The 21,194-nt window shown below is 44.1% G+C and overlaps 1 protein-coding gene across 1 annotated transcript in view; it reads left to right on the top strand.

Moving 5' to 3' along the window:
• Positions 1-21,194, top strand: part of LOC306943765 (uncharacterized protein) — a gene marked incomplete at both ends in the record, with an annotated part of 110,756 nt that overhangs the window by 52,582 nt on the left and 36,980 nt on the right. Inside the window, 3 exons of the mRNA XM_079530295.1 lie at positions 5,644-6,156; positions 15,429-15,524; positions 15,875-16,293. Coding sequence (XP_079386421.1) covers positions 5,644-6,156; positions 15,429-15,524; positions 15,875-16,293 — 1,028 coding nt within the window. The remainder of the gene's footprint in view (positions 1-5,643; positions 6,157-15,428; positions 15,525-15,874; positions 16,294-21,194) is intronic.

Here is a 21,194-nt window from a genome sequence, read left to right as displayed (position 1 = left end):
AACATTCTACAAACAGTTCAAAAAGATTGTGCTGATAATTCTCATGAAGCACAGTTTATTTTATTGCATGGTTTGTAGACTAACTAGTGCAGTGGGAACTAGAGGAGTACAGTTACTGCTTTCTCCCCATTTCTTAACAGTTTGGACGCTACAGACGATTAGCCGAGGTTTAATTTATAATAATGTCCTGCAGGTTATACCATGCAAAGACGTTAAGACGAGGTATGACAAATTAGGCTTAATCTTGATTTCGCTTCGGTCGTTTTAGCCGCCAAAATACAAAATCCTCCGTTCACGCGCATGTGGACTTTATTTCCTTTTATGGGTCATACTGAGATAAGCTACGATATTCGGAGCCTTATAAAACATTAATTCGAGGTCAATAACACAATAACACCGATCGGAGCCACCTTAACACATAGCCAGTATACAGCAGAGCACAAAATGGCCGACTTCTACATCCAGTTCAAACGGTCAGCCAACAAGAGCTCAAGAGATCTGTCGTCCATTTCTGTGGCACTGCGGTACCTATACCGCCCCCCTAGTGGTAGTCTATAGAGTTAATGGAGAGGAAACAGAACCATGGGATATGATGACTATATATCTCAGAATCGTCTTGCTGTCATTCAAACCATACCGTCCTCTAACGTTTACTATACGGTCTACACAGCGTGGTAATACGGTCCTTAATGGCGCTGATTATGAGTGTATTTAATACGGTGAAGGGGATTAGCATCATTGTGGACTGCACTAATCCTTAACCTTTGGCCCTGTTCTTCTCATGGAAGCCATGTTCTAGTACAGTATATGCGCGAGGCGATAGCGCCACAGGACCAGACTTGGTACATTTCCATTAACCCATTTCGACCGAGACCGATTCTACAAATGTCTTCTAAAATTTCTAAATCATGACAGTTTTCTGAAAAACCTATGTTTCCATATCAGTGGTTCTCAAACTATTTCATGTCAAGGACCCCCAGAATTATATATATTTGGCCTCCGGCCTTATGTCGTTCCAGGGACCCACCCCAGAAGCAAAGATTTGAGTTAAAAACGTTTGCTCTGAAAGAATATTCAAAGATTTGTGTCACATTTTCACGATTTTTTCAAAAATAGCAGACCTATACAAGATCTGCTATTTTTCAATAGCTAAAGCATAACATGATGCTTAAAACACCAAAAGGGGTTCCCGCCCAGAATGGTTTAAGGGGGCTCATCCTACTTTATTCCCACCAGCACATTTAAAGGCCTTAGAGATGCTTTGTCAAGCCTAATAAAAAAGAGCTAGCAGTGCTATCAAACACCCCCGCCTTGTTTCGTAGAGGAGGGGAGGGGAGAAGAGAGAAGAAAAAAAAGAGCACTGTTCCGTGTGAAGTTTTCGCAGGCCATTATGATAATCTGCCCGTTGGGTCTCAGTGGGGCAGACGACTACACAGACAGGCAGGCAGACGGACGCCTCGGGACGGAGTGACTGTTCCACCCCGTGCGTTCAGACTAGCGATTGTACATTCTCTTATTTCTGCATGAAGCCCAATGCATGAACGCCAAACCCAACCAACCAAACATCACATCATCCAGTTTAGCTTGCATGGAACTGTGTTTTTCCTTTTTTTTCTTTTTTAGTTTTCTCTAGGCCTATATTCGCCCTCCCCTAATTATTTTTAGGATTAACATTTGATGTAGTCACATCATTTGCTGGGTCACATTTTCCGTATAGCCTCGGAAACCCAGACGTTTTTATTTCCAGGGAGGAAAAAAAAAGTCTGGGACCGAGTCCATTTCAATTCGGCATAGAGTAGCGCAAACGTCGATCACTCTCTGCTGATTTCTGATCGTCTGCACCTTTGTTAAATTGACGCACACACGCACACGTACACACACACACTCCTCTCTCTCTCTGTCGCTCTAATTAGTCTCATGTCGCGCAGCTGTGTCTAGATTCTCCTGGCGGATCCTGCCTATGCCATAGAAAGCATAGGTGGACCCCAGGCTACATTTTCCGTACTGTAACACAAATATGTTTAGTATAGACACTAAAAGCTGTAGATAATAGAGAATGTTAAGGGTGTGGGGCAACAGAGTAGACAATAGTTTAATTTGGTTACTTTAAAAAAAGAAAAACTATATGGAAATGAGGTCAAATTAGAAAAGTTCACAGTGACAGCTGAAAAATCTGTTGTATAAGGGTATGACGAATCCTGCCATATCACAAGTGGAGGAAGTTGCTAGTTGTATTGGCTGTAGCTATACTTGGTGTATAATATTGACCTATACATGTACATACTGTATAGCAATACAGTATTGGCTGTAGCTATACTTGGTGTAATATTGACCTATACATGGATACTGTAGCAATACAGTATTGGCTGTAGCTATACTTGTTGTAATATTGACCTATACATGTACATACTGTAGAAAATGTCTAGCATTCAGAAGTTTTGAATGCTATCTATTCAAAACCAGCAACAGTATATTTGCATTGCTCTGGAAGCCTCTCTATTGTATGATTATGATCATTACCTGTATGCAATTATTGTTTTATCTGACTGCGGTCAACATTGTCTGTAATCTCAGCATCTAACTATATAAATGTGCTTGCGTTGTCCAGAAACACCACAAAAAGGCTCTGGTCAGGCTCTGCCAGTGGGCCTAATGAGGCCAACTCCTCTCACCTGTGCAATTTACAGCCTCTGCCTCAGCCAATTGATTGCCATGGCAACCCCACACCCTGCCAATTGATTACTTAACCAGTCCACTTTTCACAGTCAGTTTGCACTCTTCAGACACAGGCAGACAGACAGATACAGAGATCTCCATGTGGGACACAGACAGACAGTTAAAATGGGTGCTATGACAATGGGTATTGCATACTACAGAGATCTCCATAATGCAGTATGGGCACAAAAGGGACACAGACAGATAGTTAAAACGGGTATTATTAGGTTCCCAAGTTGCATCGTTCCCAAGTACTGTAGGCCGGTGACCGACGGGCACGTACAGGTCTAGTCATTGTAAATGAGGGTCTGCCTCAATAGGGACCTCAGGCTCACGGAAACTTTAACTGAAGGTTAAATGAATGAATGAATGAATGAATGAATGAATGAATGAATTAATTAATTAATTAATTAATTAATTAATTAATTAATTAATGGCATATTCACATTATTTAAATGTCCAGCTTTTCAAATTATCTGTTGCCCTGCCATATGAATTAATAGTTTATTTCGATCTTTCTCCTTTTTCAGAGAGACATTACAAATTAAACAGTACTTTTAAGGTGATCGAAAAGGTATAGGCGGAAGCTTATAGCTTATTAGTGCCTATCCTTATCACAATGTATTCCAAGATACTAATGTGAATATACAGTACATAACAACATAAAAACAAACAAAATATGACGTTGACATACATTTCAATCCAACGTTATGGTTAGGAAAAAACCCAAATATATTTTGTATTAACTCTTTGGCAGATTCAGGTCAAATCAATGTAGTTGTTATGCTCTGCTATGGCAGAAATGCAGTTTTTGAATGATTTATTGAAAATTCTCTGTTGTGAACGAAAGACCTTCAGAGAAAGCTTGACTTTGAAAAATGAACTGAGTTGATAAAATGTTTCGTTTTTGTGTTGGAAGCCATTTAAAATGATTTCATTATGATACAGTACTATGGAGTCTGTAACAAAGAGACGAAATCATCCTTTTTTCATTTAAAAAAATGGAAAAAACAATCCTATTTTGTCTCTCTGGCATGCTTTGATTTAAGAAGTTCCACTATATGTCCTCTCGGTTCTCCACACCCCGTTTGCCCGTATATCTGCAGGGAAATGTGTTCCTCCGACAGGGAAACAGGGTCACGGCGAGCATGAATCATTCATATCTAAATTTGTGCAGTGCAAAGATTCAATTTTTCGGGCACTCTTGTATGTCCGCTATTAGTTATATGGTTTTATTTATACATATGGCAGATTCATTATTGATGTGTTTTGGCCAGTTCAGTCTTGATGGCACCCCTCTTTGGAGATAAGATGATGCACGCAACGCAATGTGCTCGCTACAATATACACACGGAAATACGAGGAAGACATTTTTCAGTTATTTTATTTAAACTTATATGCTTTTTGTTTCTGCTTTTCAACACAACCATTTTGAGGGCCACCGTGGGCATCCTGTACAGTTTAATAAAGCATATTAAATGAGCGAATCGGCTATCAGTAAGAGGGTGTCCATGTAAAGAAAGGTGTACCTCGATCCTTTTAAACCGGGGGAAGTGTGTAGAACGCAACCCTTCAGCCCATCACAGTGTACAGAGCTCTCTGATTTGGACATATCCTGCTGATCACAAAATAAGACTTTCTAAAGTCTAAACCCATTCAGACCTGAGGGGCTGATTTAAAAACAAAAGCCTTCTAAAAGACAGTTTTCTGAAAAACCTATGTTGCTACAGTAGGCCTATCAGTGGTGCTCAAACTTTAAAACTGTAAATGTATTGTATGTATTTGGCCACCGACGCCTCCATATAAAAATATTTGGTTCCAGGAATCCCCAGAAGCAAAGATTTGAATAAAAAATGTTGGCTTTAAACAAAAAATCACACCCGTGTGAACTGAGTGGTGTAAGGTCTGTCTGACGTAATGAAATCATGTCTGACGTAATGAAATCACACCCGGATGTGATTTCACAACTGGCTTTTTTTGTGCAGAAAAAATTACCATGGTTGCTACGGTCATCCAGTTCACCCGGGTGTGATTTAATTACGTCAGAAATTATTTTGAACATAGCAACCATGCTCATTTTTTTCTGCACACAAAAGCCAGTTGTAGGAGTGGTTTACACCACTCAAAAATATACTCAAAGATTTGCACACATTTTGGGTTAACCATGAACCCTTCTGGGCGAATGAGCTTGTAGATCAACCATTTTTGGTGAAGAGGTGTAGAGGGGGGGGGAATGAGGGGACCAAATACCTATAATTTTTGGGGTCCTTGACATGAAAATGTTTGAGAACCACTGACATATAGAAACATAGGCTTTTCAGAAAACTGTCAACATTTTGAAGACATTTTGTAGAATCTGTTCTCAGTCCTAAAATGGGTTAAAGTCTTGAAAAGTCTCTCTGTGGTCCTAAAGATCTTGGTTTTCTTTGTAAGGATGGGACCGAGTATGGAGGGACATTGCTTTTTCCAGTTTTTCATGTGTCTATGAGGTGACAGTACTTCATTAGACACCCTGGAGTAATTTTTATGTGCAATGGTGTATTAACTTGGTATTTAGGGTTTCTTTCTGGAGGCTGAACCATAGAGTATATAAAAGGATAGAGACTGAACTGGCGCGAAGCTCCGCCCCCCCAGCTATTCATGCTTAAGTTCAGGTGGATCACCTTCACCACCCATCACCACCCACCAGGCAAACCAGGCATATACTTAATGAACTGGTGGGGGTGCCCACATAAAAACGACATTTTAACAAATACTGTACACTTTTTGGAAAAAGTTATTCCTCTTTATATTATAATAATACCTGATGATGATGTTTTTTTGGGTAGAAAAAAATCGTGGCACTCCATCTTTAACTTGTTAAAGTCTTTAGAAAAGTCTCTCTGTGGTCCTAAAACAAATGGTGGTTTCCTTTCCTTTCCTCTCCAGGCCAACACGGACCAGAGGAAGCTGAGCCATGCGGGATCCAAGCCCTCCCTCTACGAGAGCAGCAGCGGGCGCCTCCCTCAGATAGCCATGAACACCTGCAAGTACAATGGGGGCGTGGTGAGACCCCTGGCAGGCGGGGGGGGATGCGGTGGCAGCCTGGCGTCCTCGTCGCGCCGCAACCTCGAGCTCGACTCGGAGACGCAGCCGCTGCAGACGCTGCACAGCTCGGGCCTGGAGGTGGTGGTGTCCAAGGGGGGAGGGGGCGGGAATGGCGAGGACCCGAGCAAGGCGTCCAACGAGAGCCTGGTCCAACGGGAGGGCAGCGGAGGGAGCGGCGGTGGTCCTGGTGGAGGGCAGTGCAAGAAGAACAAGGACATCGGCTACAAGCTGGGCCACCGGAGGGCGCTGTTCGAGAAGCGCAAGAGGCTGAGCGACTACGCGCTCATCTTTGGGATGTTTGGGATCGTCGTCATGGTGACGGAGACGGAACTGTCGTGGGGGGTTTATACAAAGGTGGGGGACCGGACGGACGCAGTGGTGTTGTTGGTGTTGTTGTTTTTGGCAGCACATTTTGGATTTAGGTTTTTTTGTTCTCGTAGTCATAGTCGTTTTCATTTAGTTTTAGTCACATTTTTGTCGCCTGGAATGTTTTAGTGTTAGTCGAGTTTTAGTAGACTAAATGTCATAAGATTTTGGTCGACTAAATCTACAGTTGATTGTCTTGTATTGTCCACTAGTCCCTTCCTAACATTTTAGTCTAGTTTTTAGCTGTTGACGAAATTGTCAGTATATTTAGTCTTAGTTTTAGTCATTGTAGCTTAGTTTTCATTTAGTTTCCATTTAGTTTTCGTCAGTGAAAAAAAGGTAGTCGACGAACATTTTTCGTCTTAGTTTCAGTCAACGAAAACAACACTGGTGGGACGTCACGTCCGGGGGGTCTTCTTCTTCTCGGAGCATGGCCGCGGTTCTCAAAACGTTTTCGTCACGTTTTGACCCCCAAATTGATATGTATTTGGCCCGCTGCGGACCCCCACAATCCCCATCTGAAAATGAAGAGAGGATTTGTGTCCGATACTTTCAAGAATAAAAACAAATAACATTAAAAAATAGCAGATATAGGGCATACATGGGCAACTGGTGGCCCGGGGGCCACATGCGGCCCCCACCTTCACTTAATGCGGCCCGCAGGTTAATATCAGAATATTGATATATATTTTTTTTCAACTGTTACAATTCCAAACATGACCCGCTTTAATTACTTCAGTCTGAATGACTATTATTGTCTTTTATTATATACAATGTATTTTGCATTTACGTTCATAAAGTTAACATAAGTATGACTAAATGCATTTGAAGTCAAATCAAAATGTTACTTTTCAGGATTCCAATTCAATAATAATTCAGGATTTTAAATCAAATAATAGCACATCAACATAGCTGATCAACAAGCTCAAAATGTGCCGCACTGCCCTCTGGAGTGAGTGTGTAACTATAGTGGCCCTCTGGAGTGAGTGTGGAACTATAGTGGCCCTCTGGAGTGAGTGTGGAACTATAGTGGCCCTCTGGAGTGAGTGTGGAACTATAGAGGCCCACTGGAGTGAGTGTGGAACTATAGTGGCCCTCTGGAGTGAGTGTGGAACTATAGAGGCCATCTGGAGTGAGTGTGGAACTATAGAGGCCATCTGGAGTGAGTGTGGAACTATAGTGGCCCTCTGGAGTGATGGAACTATTAGTGGCCCTCTGGAGTGAGTGTGGGACTATAGTGGCCCTCTGGAGTGAGTGTGGAACTATAGAGGCCCTCTGGAGTGATGGAACTATTAGTGGCCCTCTGGAGTGAGTGTGGAACTATAGTGGCCCTCTGGAGTGAGTGTGGAACTATAGTGGCCCTCTGGAGTGATGGAACTATAGTGGCCCTCTGGAGTGAGTGTGGAACTATAGTGGCCCTCTGGAGTGATGGAGCTATAGTGGCCCTCTGGAGTGAGTGTGGAACTATAGTGGCCCTCTGGAGTGAATGTGGAACTATAGTGGCCCTCTGGAGTGAGTGTGGAACTATAGTGGCCCTCTCCAGCGTTAAAGTTGCCCACCCCTGATGTATGGGACAGTCGGCAGTGCTGGGTTGGCGAAAGGGCCTTTCTGTGGAGTTTGCATGTTCTCCCCGTGTCCCCTAGGGTAGGTACCCTCACAAAAAACATGCAGTAATCCTGGTCTCTAAACTGCCTCCCCCTGGCCATCCGGGGCGCCTGATGGAGGGGAAAGGAACTGGGAAAGGAATCCCGGTTCGGACTATACGTCCAACCGGGGAAACTCCCCCCTGTCAGGTGAAAAGAAGCGGCTTGGACTCCTCATGCATAGAAGGAAGCATGAGGTCAGTCCGATGCTCTCCCCAGGTTGGCGGAGGGAGTGTAGCGCCTAGGATTACATTAGATAATATAGAAAATATAGAAACAAAAATCACACCCGTGTGAAGTGAGGGCCGCTAATATATTAAAGTCTAACTCATGTTGATATGGTGATGTACAGGTGATGTAAAACAAACGGTGCCAACACAAACATTAACAAACATTAAACGCCATTAACAATAAAGAGATAATATGACGTAATGAGGCACATTATTTACGTAAAGTTTCCCTTCATTGTCAATGGCGTTTACAAAACAAACAAAAGACAAAACTAAACTAAAGACAAACATTAAACCTGTGTATATGAGGGGCTAGCACCCCTCAAAAATCACACCTGTGTGTGGGGCGCTCATCATACATCATCTCATTCTGGCCAATCACAATTTGCGTCCTCACCTTCATCTTCAATGTTTGTGTTTTCACAAACACTCAAAGCTGGCCATTCATTGTCAATGGCATTCAATGTTTGTGTTTACACAAACTCTCAAAGCTCAAAAATAAAAAATAAAATCATCATCTTATTCCAGCTTGTGTTTTCACAAACACTCAAAATTGCCCATTCATCATTCCTAAGACAAACATTAAATGCACGTATGTGCATCGTTATGCCGATGTTTACTATATGAAACAGGACATTCGTTGTGATTTCGCGTTAAGACTTTGCATCGGGGATGAATTGTCTGCATGCTTTCTGAATAGGCGTTTAAAAAGGGAAAAGTCATGATCCCACTGTGTGTGCAGTGTGCAACTGTTATACAATGTTCTGTTTTGTAACAACTCCACATAGTTGTTGCCTGCAGGCATTCGTGAAGAGAGAGAGAGAGAGTTGTTCTGGTATATTCAAGTAGCACGCTTTCTTCATGATGAGCCTAAGGTTGGCGTTTATGACCAAAGGGTTTGGTTCCGTGTCAGACCCCTTTGAAGCCAACAGCTAAGAAGCACCAGCAAGAGAGAGAGAGAGAGAGAGAGAGAGAGAGAGAGAGAGAGGAATAATAGGATTAAAATTAGGAGGAAAGAATGTCAGATGCTTCAAGCTTTTCCCGAAAGAACAATCCCACATGGTTAAGTGAGCAGCCCGGAGAGTCATATGGGATCTCAGCGGTGTATGTTATGTACTTTGGTTTTCAGGGACTCGGAGACCCTGCAGTCTCTGCTCCTTGACCTGTCATTGTCCCCCCGTCCCCCGTCCCCCCGTCCCCCACCCCCTAGTGTCAGCCCAATCAATTCCATTAGGTCGGGGGTATTTTGGAAGAGAACATCATTCACTGGGCTGTCGACGCGGTGGTCAGAGCTCAGGTTCTTGCCCTACTGTTTACTAAGCTATTTACCCGAGAGCTGACATTGCAGGTACACAGCGGTTAGCCGTATACAAGATGGAACAGGTCAAACCGGGGTTTATTTATTTTTTTAAGTGGCTGAATTACTCTTGCCCCCCTCCTGTGGGACGGTAGAATCTACAATCTACAGTCTGCATATAAAAATGGAGCACTATATAACGACGACTTGCTATGATTACTTTTTACAATGTTTTGCTCCGTATATATATAACATTTGTTTCGGAGTGTATTTTGGATTGTCCAAAGATATGAAGGGTGTAGTTAATTGGCGAGTTTGATTGATTGATTGATTGATTGATTGATCGATTGATTGATTGATTGATTGATTGATTGATTGAATACTTTATCAACAGTTTGCAAAAACGCTGGCGCCTTGCCATGGAGGGGGTCAGATCAACATATGGAATGAATTCTGTACTGGCCATATATGGAGCGTGTATTTGTTCATTTGAAAAGGTTCCCCATTAGGCGATGCCATGGCAGTCAGCTAGTCTTCCTGGGGTCCACACAAAAAAATGTGTCTTGAGTGTACAGGGTTCGATGAGGTCAGATCAACATATGGAATGTCAGAACTAGGTGAGCTCCATATATGGAGATCTAAGGGTTAGAGGTCAGATGTAGAGTTGCTCCATGCAGATCTAGGTGTTGATCCAGTCTTCTCCATGTATGGTTATCCAGGGTTGGATGAGGTCAGTGTCGTGATCTTCATATATGGAGATGGCCATATATGGTGGCGTGACGTGTCACGAGCCGCGATGTCACGAGGCGTGACCAACTGGCGGACGGGAGATGCAGGTTTTCATAGTAAATGCGACCTACTGTATACGGTCGCAAAAAATAACACAAAATGTTTCTCTTTGTGGTTCTAAAGTATACACATGATTCACAGGATTTTAAAGCAGTGGTTCCCAAAGTGGGGTCTGGGGACCCCCAGGGGTACTTGAGGGAGTTCCAGGGGGTCCCTAAATGATAGTTTGCAACCAAATGGACCCTTATGGGTCTGTAACTCTGAGAGTGTACAAATGGGTTCCATTTTGTACACTCTCAGAGTTAAATTAACATTGATTTTACAATATAAATTGGGGGTCCCCGAGATAGAAATGCCATTAAATGGGGGTTCCGTAGACGAATGCATGTCAAACTGGGGGGTCCTTGAAATTAAACGGGTTGAGAATCACTGCTAGAGCCGTATCAATCTTCTCTTATGGGGGGGGTAAATGGTAAATGGTGCATTTATATAGCGCCTTTATCCAAGGCGCTTTACATAGATTGTGCATTACATTCACCCATTCACACACACATTCATACACCGATTGCGGCGGAAGCCATGCAAGGTACCAACCAGCACATCAGGAGCAATTTGGGGTTCAGTGTCTTGCCCAAGGACACTTCGACATGTAGCCAGGAGGAGCCGGGATTCGAACCGCCGACCCATGGATCATTGGACGACCTGCTCTACCTCTTGAGCCACAGTCGCCACGGGGTCTTTTCAAATGGGGGGTCCGCGGGCAAATTAGTGTCAATTTGGGGGTCCTTGAAGGATATTAACTAACCCCCATGCCGAATAAATAGAAATGACCTCCCATGTGGCTCAACACTCTCTCACATGAAGACAGCTGCCGGGCAAACGGCAACAACAGTCTTGTTTTCAGTCTCGTATAAACGCGGAGGAATCTCATGACGTCGCGTGGGCGCTCTAGACGCGACCACCCGCGCGCCGCACCGTATATACCGTTCTCTGAGCCCTAGCAAGGCAGGAGACACGTTAAGTCATTCTGGGCGAGAACCCCTTTTGGTGTTTCAAAGCATTATGTTATACTTTAGCTATTGAAAAATAGCAGATCTACAAGCTCATAGCGCGGCACCGAGTGCCGCGCTACGAGCTTGTAGGTCTGCTATTTTTGAAAAATCGTGAAAATGTGCGGTGCAAATCTTTGAATGTCATATTCTTTCAGAGTGAACGTTTTTAACTCAAATCTTTGCTTCTGGGAGGTCCCTGGAACAACATATTTTCAGGTGGGGTTCAGCGGCCAATTACATATTTTTTGGGGGTCCTTGAGAACCACTGACATAGAAAAATAGGGTTTTTTTGAAAACTGTCTGACTGATTTAGAAGGCATTTGTAGAATCGTCCTCAGGTCAAAATGGGTTAAGAAGTGTGCCGTGCAATCAGCGGCCGGGGACTGGGGAAAAAAACATCCTTGAACCCCCGGCAGGTGGATTAATTGGGTTTATACTCAATGTTATTTCCACCGGGGACTTCTCCAAAAACCAATCACAGACATTAGAGTGTCTTGAGAGAGAGAGAGAGGGTCCTGCATGCGCATGTGGACCTCGAGGGGCAAAGCAATCTAGTTGATTGCTAAAAATACATTGGCTAATTTGGGACTATCTCTTATTACGGCGTGTATCGGGTCTGCATGCGCGTCAGACTGTCTGTGTGTCCATCCGTCCGTCAAAATTCCCATTTTCTTTGCCACGGAACATACAAAATGAGTGGACGATAATATTACCAGAAACTCATAAATAGATATAAGCCCTGAATGAGCATTAAGGGTTCCATGTGGTTCCATTTGAACACTCTCAGAGTTAAGGGGCTATCTGTGCAAATAAAACATTTGAGAGCCACTAGTAACCCTATAGTACAGGGGTTCTCAACCCGTGGGTCGCCACCCCTCAGGGGGGTCGCCAAATTATTTTGGGGGTCCCCAAAAGTTTTCAAAAAAATTGAGAGTTCACATAGTACACATAATTGTATAGTACGTATGCATGAACTTTCCTTCCTCCAGTATTCATTCATGATATCTTTTCTCTATTATTATTTATTAAGGTTATTTTTGCAGTCAGTTTGTATTGGGGCTGGGGAGTGGGGCCAGGGCGGGGGTGACGAGACATGGCCAAAGCATTTCCGGGGGGGTCCCCGAGCCAAAATCCTTGAGAACCACTGCTATAGTAAACCTTGGAGACTTGACATTCAGTAAGTGGGTGTTTATGATCAAAATAAGAAAGTTATAATGGTGTGTAAAAAACAAAAGAAACAGAAAATCCAACATTTGCCACGGACAACAACAGTGCCGTACATGGCACTGTTGTTTTCGTCTACTAATGCTATGACGAAATATGTTCATCGACTACCTTTTTTCACTGACAAAAAATAAATAAAAACTTTAAGCCATGATGACTAAAAGTAAATATATACTGACAATTTTGTCAACAAATAAAAACTAGACTAAAATGTTATGAAGGGACTAGTGGACAAGAGATCCAGTATAAGTCATTTTACACTTGGTTGCATGCTGAAAATAGCCGATCTACAAGCTTGTAGATTGGCTATTTTCAGCAAGTGTAAAAAACAGTCGTTATACGATGGCATCAAACACCCACCGAAATACATTTTAGTCCACTAAATCAACTGTAGATTTAGTCGACTAAAATCTCATGATATTTAGTCGACTAAAACAAGACTAACACTAAAACATTCCGGGTGACTAAAATGTGAGTGAAACTAAATGAAAACTATTGAAGAGAGACAGTATTATGCGTGTCTTAAGTACCAGGTCTTATTACTTAACTTAAGACCTGGAGGCGCGATCAATGCCATTTGGCTATTCTGAGTGGCCAAACAGCATTGACCACGCCTCCAGGTCTTAAGTTAAGTAATAAGACCTGGTACTTAAGACACGCATAATACTGCCCTAAAACTATAAAATCAAAATTTGATGCCAAAAACAACACTGTATGTTGGTGACCCCCCTGGACTATAATGTCTGCAAGTCCCCCTTTTCTCACCTGTCCTTATATACGTGACATCCAAGTGGATGAAGTACAGCCATCACACATGCCACGATTATGAGAGATGATTCATCCTGATTCGACCTTCATCATCCGCTTGTTTGTGTCGTCGTGTTGTCGTCGGGTGTCACGATTTCATTTTTTTAACAGCGGCCCTTTTCCTGTCATTAGCCTATACTGTAGAGAGCTGTGGTTTATCTCTTTTACTCCGCAGCTGTTAAATTGATTTATCAAATGGGCATTTTTACCGACAGGGGGGGTGGCGGCGGTGGTGTGTGTGTGTGTGTGTGGGGGGGGGGGGGGGTCCTCGTTCCCAAGATCTATGGCCCCCAATATATACACACACACACACACACACACACACACACACACACACACACACACACACACACACACACACACACACACATACGCGAAAGCAAGTGCGCACGCACAGTTGACAAACACAACAGTGCATGGGGGGGGGGGTTATTCATCACACGGCGCACTGTAGTCACCTCCTACTAATGCTAGCCTTGGGTTTTTCCTTGGTGCCTATACCATTAAATGGAAATCCCCCCCCCCCCCCCCCCCCCTCTTAGTGGTAGGGTTGATTAATTGGTAGTTTAGATGCTTTGGAACGAGTAGATAATCTCCAGCTGCACCTCCAACCCCCGCATGGACCTCCATGCAGCTGTATATGTATATATATATATATATATATATATATATATATATATTGTTAAGCAACAAACAGCTCATTCTCATTGCTGTTGTTTGTGTGTTAAAACCCCATTATCTGCTCTTAAGAGGCTTGAGGCTAATAATAAGTGGTGTAATAGCGCGCGCATGTGTGTGTGTGCGTGCGCGCGTGCGCAAGTGTGTGTGTGTGTGTGTGTGTGTGTGTGTGTGTGTGTGTGTGTGTGTGTGTGTGTGTGTGTGTGTGTGTGTGTGTGTGTGTGTGTGTGTGTGTGTGTGTGCGTGCGTGCAATCAGCATGTGCACTGGTCGTAGTGGTTCTCTATGTATAAAGGGTTCCGTGGTCATGGAGATGGGTCCATGGGGGTGGAGCACCATTCACAAATCTTTATGTACACATAAATACAAGTTAACTATAGAACATATATAGGCTACTGCGGAAAAAAACACACACACACAAAACGTTTAAAATATGGAGAATTTGGACCTTTAAAACTCCTTCAGTGCCACCTGGTGGACACCAGTTTTGGCCCTCGTTGCCACCGAAACCCATTATAAATAAAAGAAAGAAAATGTAATTATATTGTGCATGTCATGTGCATGTCATCACCTGCACACTAGATTAGAGGAATTTTCAAAACATGGATTTAAAAAAAAAAAGAATATAAAAAAAAGAAAAAGAAAAAAAAGATCCAAAAAAAAATCGTCTTACCGTCCCTGGCAATCAGTGCATAATTAGATTAATCTTGTCTTAACGTCCCTGGCATTTAAACTGTGGCAATTATGCCCATCCCTCCGATTCCGCGACGCTTTGGTCGCTTGTGGGTGTTCTTGTGCGATCGAGACACCGGCCACGTAACCAAGTATAAATCAGGCGTGACACTCCCGTGCTCTCGCCTAAAATGCCTAATGTTAAATGACACCACTATCTACCGGAAGTGGGCGTGGAAAGGGGGCTGTGAGATTAAGAGCATTGACCACGCCTCCAGGTCTTAAGTTAAGTAATAAGACCTGGTACTTAAGACATGCAAAATACAGCCCATATTGTGTCTGCATTAAAACGAGTTGTCGCTGTGATGCCGCTATACTGTACACACAGATTAAATTGATCATACTGTATAATGCTAATATTTTGAACACAAATCTTGAATGGGGGTCCCTCCCTCCCTGGCACAAAATATTTTCAGTTGGGGGTCTGTCTGTGGCCAAGTACTTGTTCATTTGGTGGTCCTTGACATGAAAAGGTTACACATATTGCATCGATAACATTGTGTTTGTCATTTCCGTTTTTTTTGTTCTATACATTTTCCTATATCTACATATTCTGTAAGTGGGTTATTCAATGGAATTTGATGATGTAGAACATTTCAATTTGACTGTATTTTTAAACTGTTCTTCTTTGTCCTTTGTCTCTCAACATGTAGGAATCTGTATATTTAAACTGCTCTTCTTTGTCCTTTGTCTCTCAACATGTTGGAATCTGTATATTTAAACTGCTCTTCTTTGTCCTTTGTCTCTCAACATGTAGGAATCTGTATATTTAAACTGCTCTTCTTTGTCCTTTGTCTCTCAACATGTAGGAATCTTCGTACTCATTTGCACTGAAATGCCTTATCAGCCTTTCCACTGTTATATTGCTTGGTCTTATAATAATGTACCATGCCCGGGAAATACAGGTGAGACACACGCACGCACGCACACGCACGCACGCACGCGCACGCACGCGCACGCACGCACGCACGCACGCACGCACGCACGCACGCACGCACGCACGCACGCACACGCTCTCTCTCACACACACACACACACACGCTCTCACATGCACACACACACACATGCACAGTTGCTCACACAGTCTAGTATAGGGTATATAATGCATGTAAAAATTGTAATGATTTTAAGAACCAGGAGGAGCCTTGTTAACCGTGCTACAAAAAATATATATGTTTGTGTCACGATCCCTTTAACAAACAAAAAAAAACCTTTTTCCACCAAACTTTGCCCTCTTCTCCCCCCTCCCCCCCAGCTCTTCATGGTGGACAACGGCGCCGACGACTGGCGCATCGCCATGACGTACGAGCGCATCTTCTTCATCGTGCTGGAGCTGCTGGTGTGCGCCATCCACCCCATCCCGGGCCAGTACGTGTTCACGTGGACGGCGCGCCTCGCCTTCACATACACACCGTCGGTGGCCGACGCCGACGTGGACATCATCCTGTCCATCCCCATGTTCCTGCGCCTCTACCTGATCGGCCGCGTCATGCTGCTGCACAGCAAGCTGTTCACCGACGCCTCCTCGCGCTCCATCGGCGCGCTCAACAAGATCAACTTCAACACGCGCTTCGTCATGAAGACGCTCATGACCATCTGCCCCGGCACCGTGCTGCTGGTGTTCAGCATCTCGTCGTGGATCATCGCCGCGTGGACCGTGCGCGTCTGCGAGAGGTGAGGCGTGCGGGTGCCTGCGGGCGGCGGGGGGGGGGGGGGGGGGGGGGGGGGTGTTGTTGTTTGTTTGGGGGGGGGGGGGGGGTTGTTAGATGAAGGTGATGTATAGATGTCGAGGAGGGGGACTTGAATGGGGTATATATAATGCCCGTTTCCGGCGCGGCCCGCTTCCCGATGATACCAATTAAGGCTTGCTGTTCCGTTTAGTGTGTGTGCAGTGCGGGTCTCGAACTTCTTTTTTATTTCAAGGACCCACCATATAACTCTGAGAGTGGAAACAAATGGAACACGAACTATGTCAATGACATGAACTCGGCATGTTTAAAAATGCAATCTGTTCTTGTTCGCAGGTTGAGAGAGTAACTCAGCACAGAGCTTGGTGGCATCTCTTTGACTCGTCGGTCTCTCTGACAACAAATTGCACCTTATTGGAAAAAAACAGAATCTATTCTGTGTGGTCTAAACCTCAACAAGTCCCCGGGCTTCACGGTCAGAGTGGGTGACAACGTATAGTCACGAATAAGGAAGGAATCTTGGATAACAATTAAACTCACGGGTGGAAAAAAATGGCAATGAAAGTGATCTCGAAGGTCAACCAGAGAACTCGATTTTTGGGCAGGATATCCCCCTATATGTAAACAGCAGTGCTATCTGAGAGGACCTTGACCGGTACCCTCATCCAGTGCCACTTCGACTATATGCTTGTACTTCAGAGGTATCTCTAATGCCTCTTTTACACGGCGACCATCTCCAGATAAAACGGCAAAGTCCCGTTGCGTTCTCAATTTTTATTGACCCTTTACACGAGAACGCACACTTTATGAAAACGCTATAATGTCGCTAGGTGGCGGTAACGGGCTGCCAAATAGACCAGTCACCCACGTACAAGAAGAAGAACCCCTTCACGCAACCCTATTGAAGTTTTGAATGATTCCAGAACACAACGTGGTTGTGGCCGCAGCCCAGAGCATGCAGGCAGAGCGCGCCACGGGATGGTTATATATTTTATAATACATTAGGCTACATAAACGCTGCTGCCTCGGCTGCCGCCTATCACAAAACTTTCTATTTACATCATGGTTTTACATTCACCATCGCTGATGAGCAGCGCTTTGTAGGCGAGGAGGGAGGCTTGTTCAGGAACTCCATTATATCATATATGGCTCTGCATCAATGTAATAAACATATGCGCTGTGAGCCAACGTGAGCCATGATGTCATACGTTTTGCGGATTCACCGTTTTGCCTGTTTACATGGAGAGGGGATAAAACGGCGTTCTCAAAGATTTCCACTCTGGAAGGTGGTTTCACTTTGTTGCGTTTTCACCACCTGAAAACACCATTCTCGTCTAAAGGGACACCAGCAAACGATACTTTATTTAGCCGCTTTCTATGAACACCGTTCTCGTGTAAAGACCACCTAAGCCACTGAAAACAAAGCTGCAGACCTCCCAAAACAAGCTTGTGAGGTTACTACTAAAAATGGAACCCCAGGTCTCATCTTACCTCCGCCCACTTTAGTAGCCTGGGATGGCTATAAGAGTGGAGGAGAGAGTATCTCAGCTCTCACTGTGTCTCTATCTATCTATCTATCTATCTATCTATCTATCTATCTATCTATCTATCTATCTATCTATCTATCTATCTATCTATCTATCTATCTATCTATCTATCTATCTATCTATCTATCTATCTATACTATACTATACTATACTTACGGGTCCATTGAGCTCCATTTGTACACTCTCAGAGCCACTGGTGTAGCAGCAACATGCAGCACCCTGACTCTGTTTGACCAGAATGGAACGGAGCCTTCATTAGTATCATCGGTAACACCTGTGAAAGAAGTATATAGGGGAAAGGGGCCCGAGTTCTTCCCAAAATGGCGCGTGTGTGCATAGATAGAGCCCATTGAGAGAGAAAATGAAAAGTGGGAGAGATGAAATGAAAGAAAGTGGCGTGCGGTGCAGAACTATATACTGTACACTCGCTGTCCCACGCTTTGTCCTCCTGATGTGCCCCTTGTGTTCCCGTGTGTTTCATCCCTGTGGTTCCACTAATGTGGGAAGTTGACAGCCCAGAGTCACGCAAAACACACAGTACAGTACAGTACAGTGTATATACTGACACGCGTGTACAGTGCACGCACACACAAATACTGTAAATGCACACCGTAGCATGATACGTGCACTGACACACGCACGCACGCACCCACCCACACACACACACACACACACACACACACACACACACACACACACACACACACACACAGTACTGTACGCTATGCACTCCACCACCGGAGTGGTCAATTTATTTTATAATAATGGAAAAAATAGCCTGCCCGTTTCATTAGCTCAGCAATGGCTCCAGACTCCTCATTTCGATGCTATTTTAGCAGATCTGGTCCATAATTCATGAGTGTCTAATTGTTTGTTTGCTGAATGGTTTGTTTTGGTAATGCCGAGCAGCCCCCAGGATCCCCTAACCCGTTTTCTACCCCCAAAAGCCGTGCATCAGGCTGCATCTCCAGGGGGCAGCGGGAATTCTCGTGGAAAATGAAAGGCGGCAGGAAAAGGGAAAAAAAGAAAAGAAAGAAAAAAAAGAAACGAAGAGTTTCTTCTTTTTTTCACGCACTCGTTTTGCATTTACATAGGGTAATGAGACGTTAATGCCAGCTTTGATGTTTTAAAGTGGTTTTCTTTACTCAAAGTGGAAGAGGGAACAAGAGTGGGGCTGTGGGTGGAGTGTGGAAGGAACTCGCTGAGATAGACGCTGCGCACTGTATCATTTACATATATCAATTCACACGAGGCTCTGGAGTCAGTCAGTCAGCCAGCAAGCCAGCAAGCCAGTCAGTCAGTCAGTCAGTCAGTCAGTCAGTCAGTCAGTCAGTCAGTCAGTCAGTCAGTCAGTCAGTCAGCCAGCCAGTCAGTCAGTCAGCCAGCCAGTGAGTCAGTCAGCCAGTCAGCCAGTCAGCCAGTGAGTCAGCCAGTCAGCCAGTGAGTCTGTCAGCCAGTCAGTCAGCCAGTCAGCCAGTGAGTCAGTCAGCCAGTCAGTCAGTCAGTCAGCCAGCTATGCAGTGAGTCAGTCAGTCAGTCAGTGAGTCAGTCAGTCAGTCAGCCAGTGAGTCAGTCAGCCAGTCAGCCAGTCAGCCAGTCAGTCAGCCAGCCAGCCAGCCAGCCAGTCAGCCAGCTATGCAGTCAGTCAGTCAGTCAGTCAGTCAGTCAGTCAGTCAGTCAGCCAGTGAGTCAGTCAGCCAGTCAGTCAGCCAGTCAGCCAGTCAGTCAGCCAGCCAGCCAGCCAGTCAGCCAGCTATGCAGTGAGTCAGTCAGTCAGTCAGTCAGTCAGTCAGTCAGTCAGTCTGCAGTCAGTCAGTCAATCAAGCCTTACCTGTCCCACTACAGATCCTTTTGCCTGCTCTTACTAAGCCCCTCCTGCTCCTCCCACTCCTTCACTAACCACCTATCGCACGCCATGCCCTGGATCCTCCTGACCCCCCCCCCCCCCCCCCCCCCCACACACACACACACACACTCTCTCTCTCTCTCTCTCTCTCTCTCTCTCTAGGCCATGCCTGTTTCCCAAGCATTGGAACGGGACCCATTTGTTGTGGGTTGTTATGTCTCACGCACATACACACACACTAAAAAAAAAACTTAAAAAAAAACTTAAAAAAAAAAAAACTTAAAAAAAAAAAGAAGAAAACTGTGGGTGTAAGTACAAGAGAATGGCAACACGCGACAGTAACTTGTGTTACGACCCAAAATGGCTAGGGATAAATGGGTAAACATAACATATAAATGGGACAGGAAACCTCACTCAAAGTTGAAAAAAGTCTTTACTTGTAAAAATGGTGCTTTTATATAGCACCTTTTTTCCAAGGCGCTTTACACACATTCATACACTGATGGCAGTGGAAACCATGCAAGGTACCAACCAGCACATCAGGAGCAATTAGGGGTTCAGTGTCTTGCTCAAGCACACTTCGACACTAACTCTGGGGGAGCCCGGGTTCGAACTGGCGACCTTGCGGTTGCCATCCGGAAACTCTACTCCTGAGCCACCGCCGCCCCATAATTGTACTTCTCAGTCAAAAAGTTTACAGTGTTACAAAGGTTTGTTCTTACATACAAATGGCTCAATTACATGATGGAAGTTAATCGACTTTCAAGAATTGGCAATCATTTATAATAGAGGATTAGATAGAGGACTAGACGATATTATAAATAGGAGGACTAGACAATATTATAAATAGGATAAATATTTTAGTGGAACAGTGCAACTTACAATGATATGGTTTCCCTCGAAGGGAGGTTAGCAGTGTCATCTCAAAGAACAACAGGATGAATGACTATTTTATAGGTGACGACTCATGGCCAACGAGTCGTCACATGACCGGTCTGGCCAATGAGGAGGGATCAAGACCTCACACGGTTTCCACCGGTTCTCGCGAGAGATGGCGAGCGAGAAGGGACACTCTTCATCTGTAGTTGGAAAACAGAGACAGTAACATACGGTAGCAGCAATACTGGCCGCAATGGCACGGCGTAAATAACGCTGCTGACAGTCCTGATATACACACTTAGCTCCACAAGGAGAGAACTAATGGCTAACGTAAATATATATATGGAAATAAGGATAAGTACATATATTTAACGAACCATAATCAGAAAATAACAACACCAAAAAATAAGAATAATAAACGACTCGCCGTTACACTTAATTCTTTGTAGAAGAGGCAAACTAATATTGTTTGTGCCGTTTGCTTTGATTGAATAATTGATTGAAAACATAATGTACTATGATTTGATTTGGCTGTGTTCTAAATTAAAGTGTTAGTGTTGATTATTGTGTATTAATCTAATTATAGTAAACTAATACTATTATACTAAAAAAGAT

Source organism: Electrona antarctica (genome assembly GCF_951216825.1).
Source record: "Electrona antarctica genome assembly, chromosome: 19".
In the NCBI taxonomy this organism is placed as follows: Eukaryota; Metazoa; Chordata; class Actinopteri; order Myctophiformes; family Myctophidae; genus Electrona; species Electrona antarctica.
This window is presented reverse-complemented; position numbering and strand designations above follow the sequence as displayed.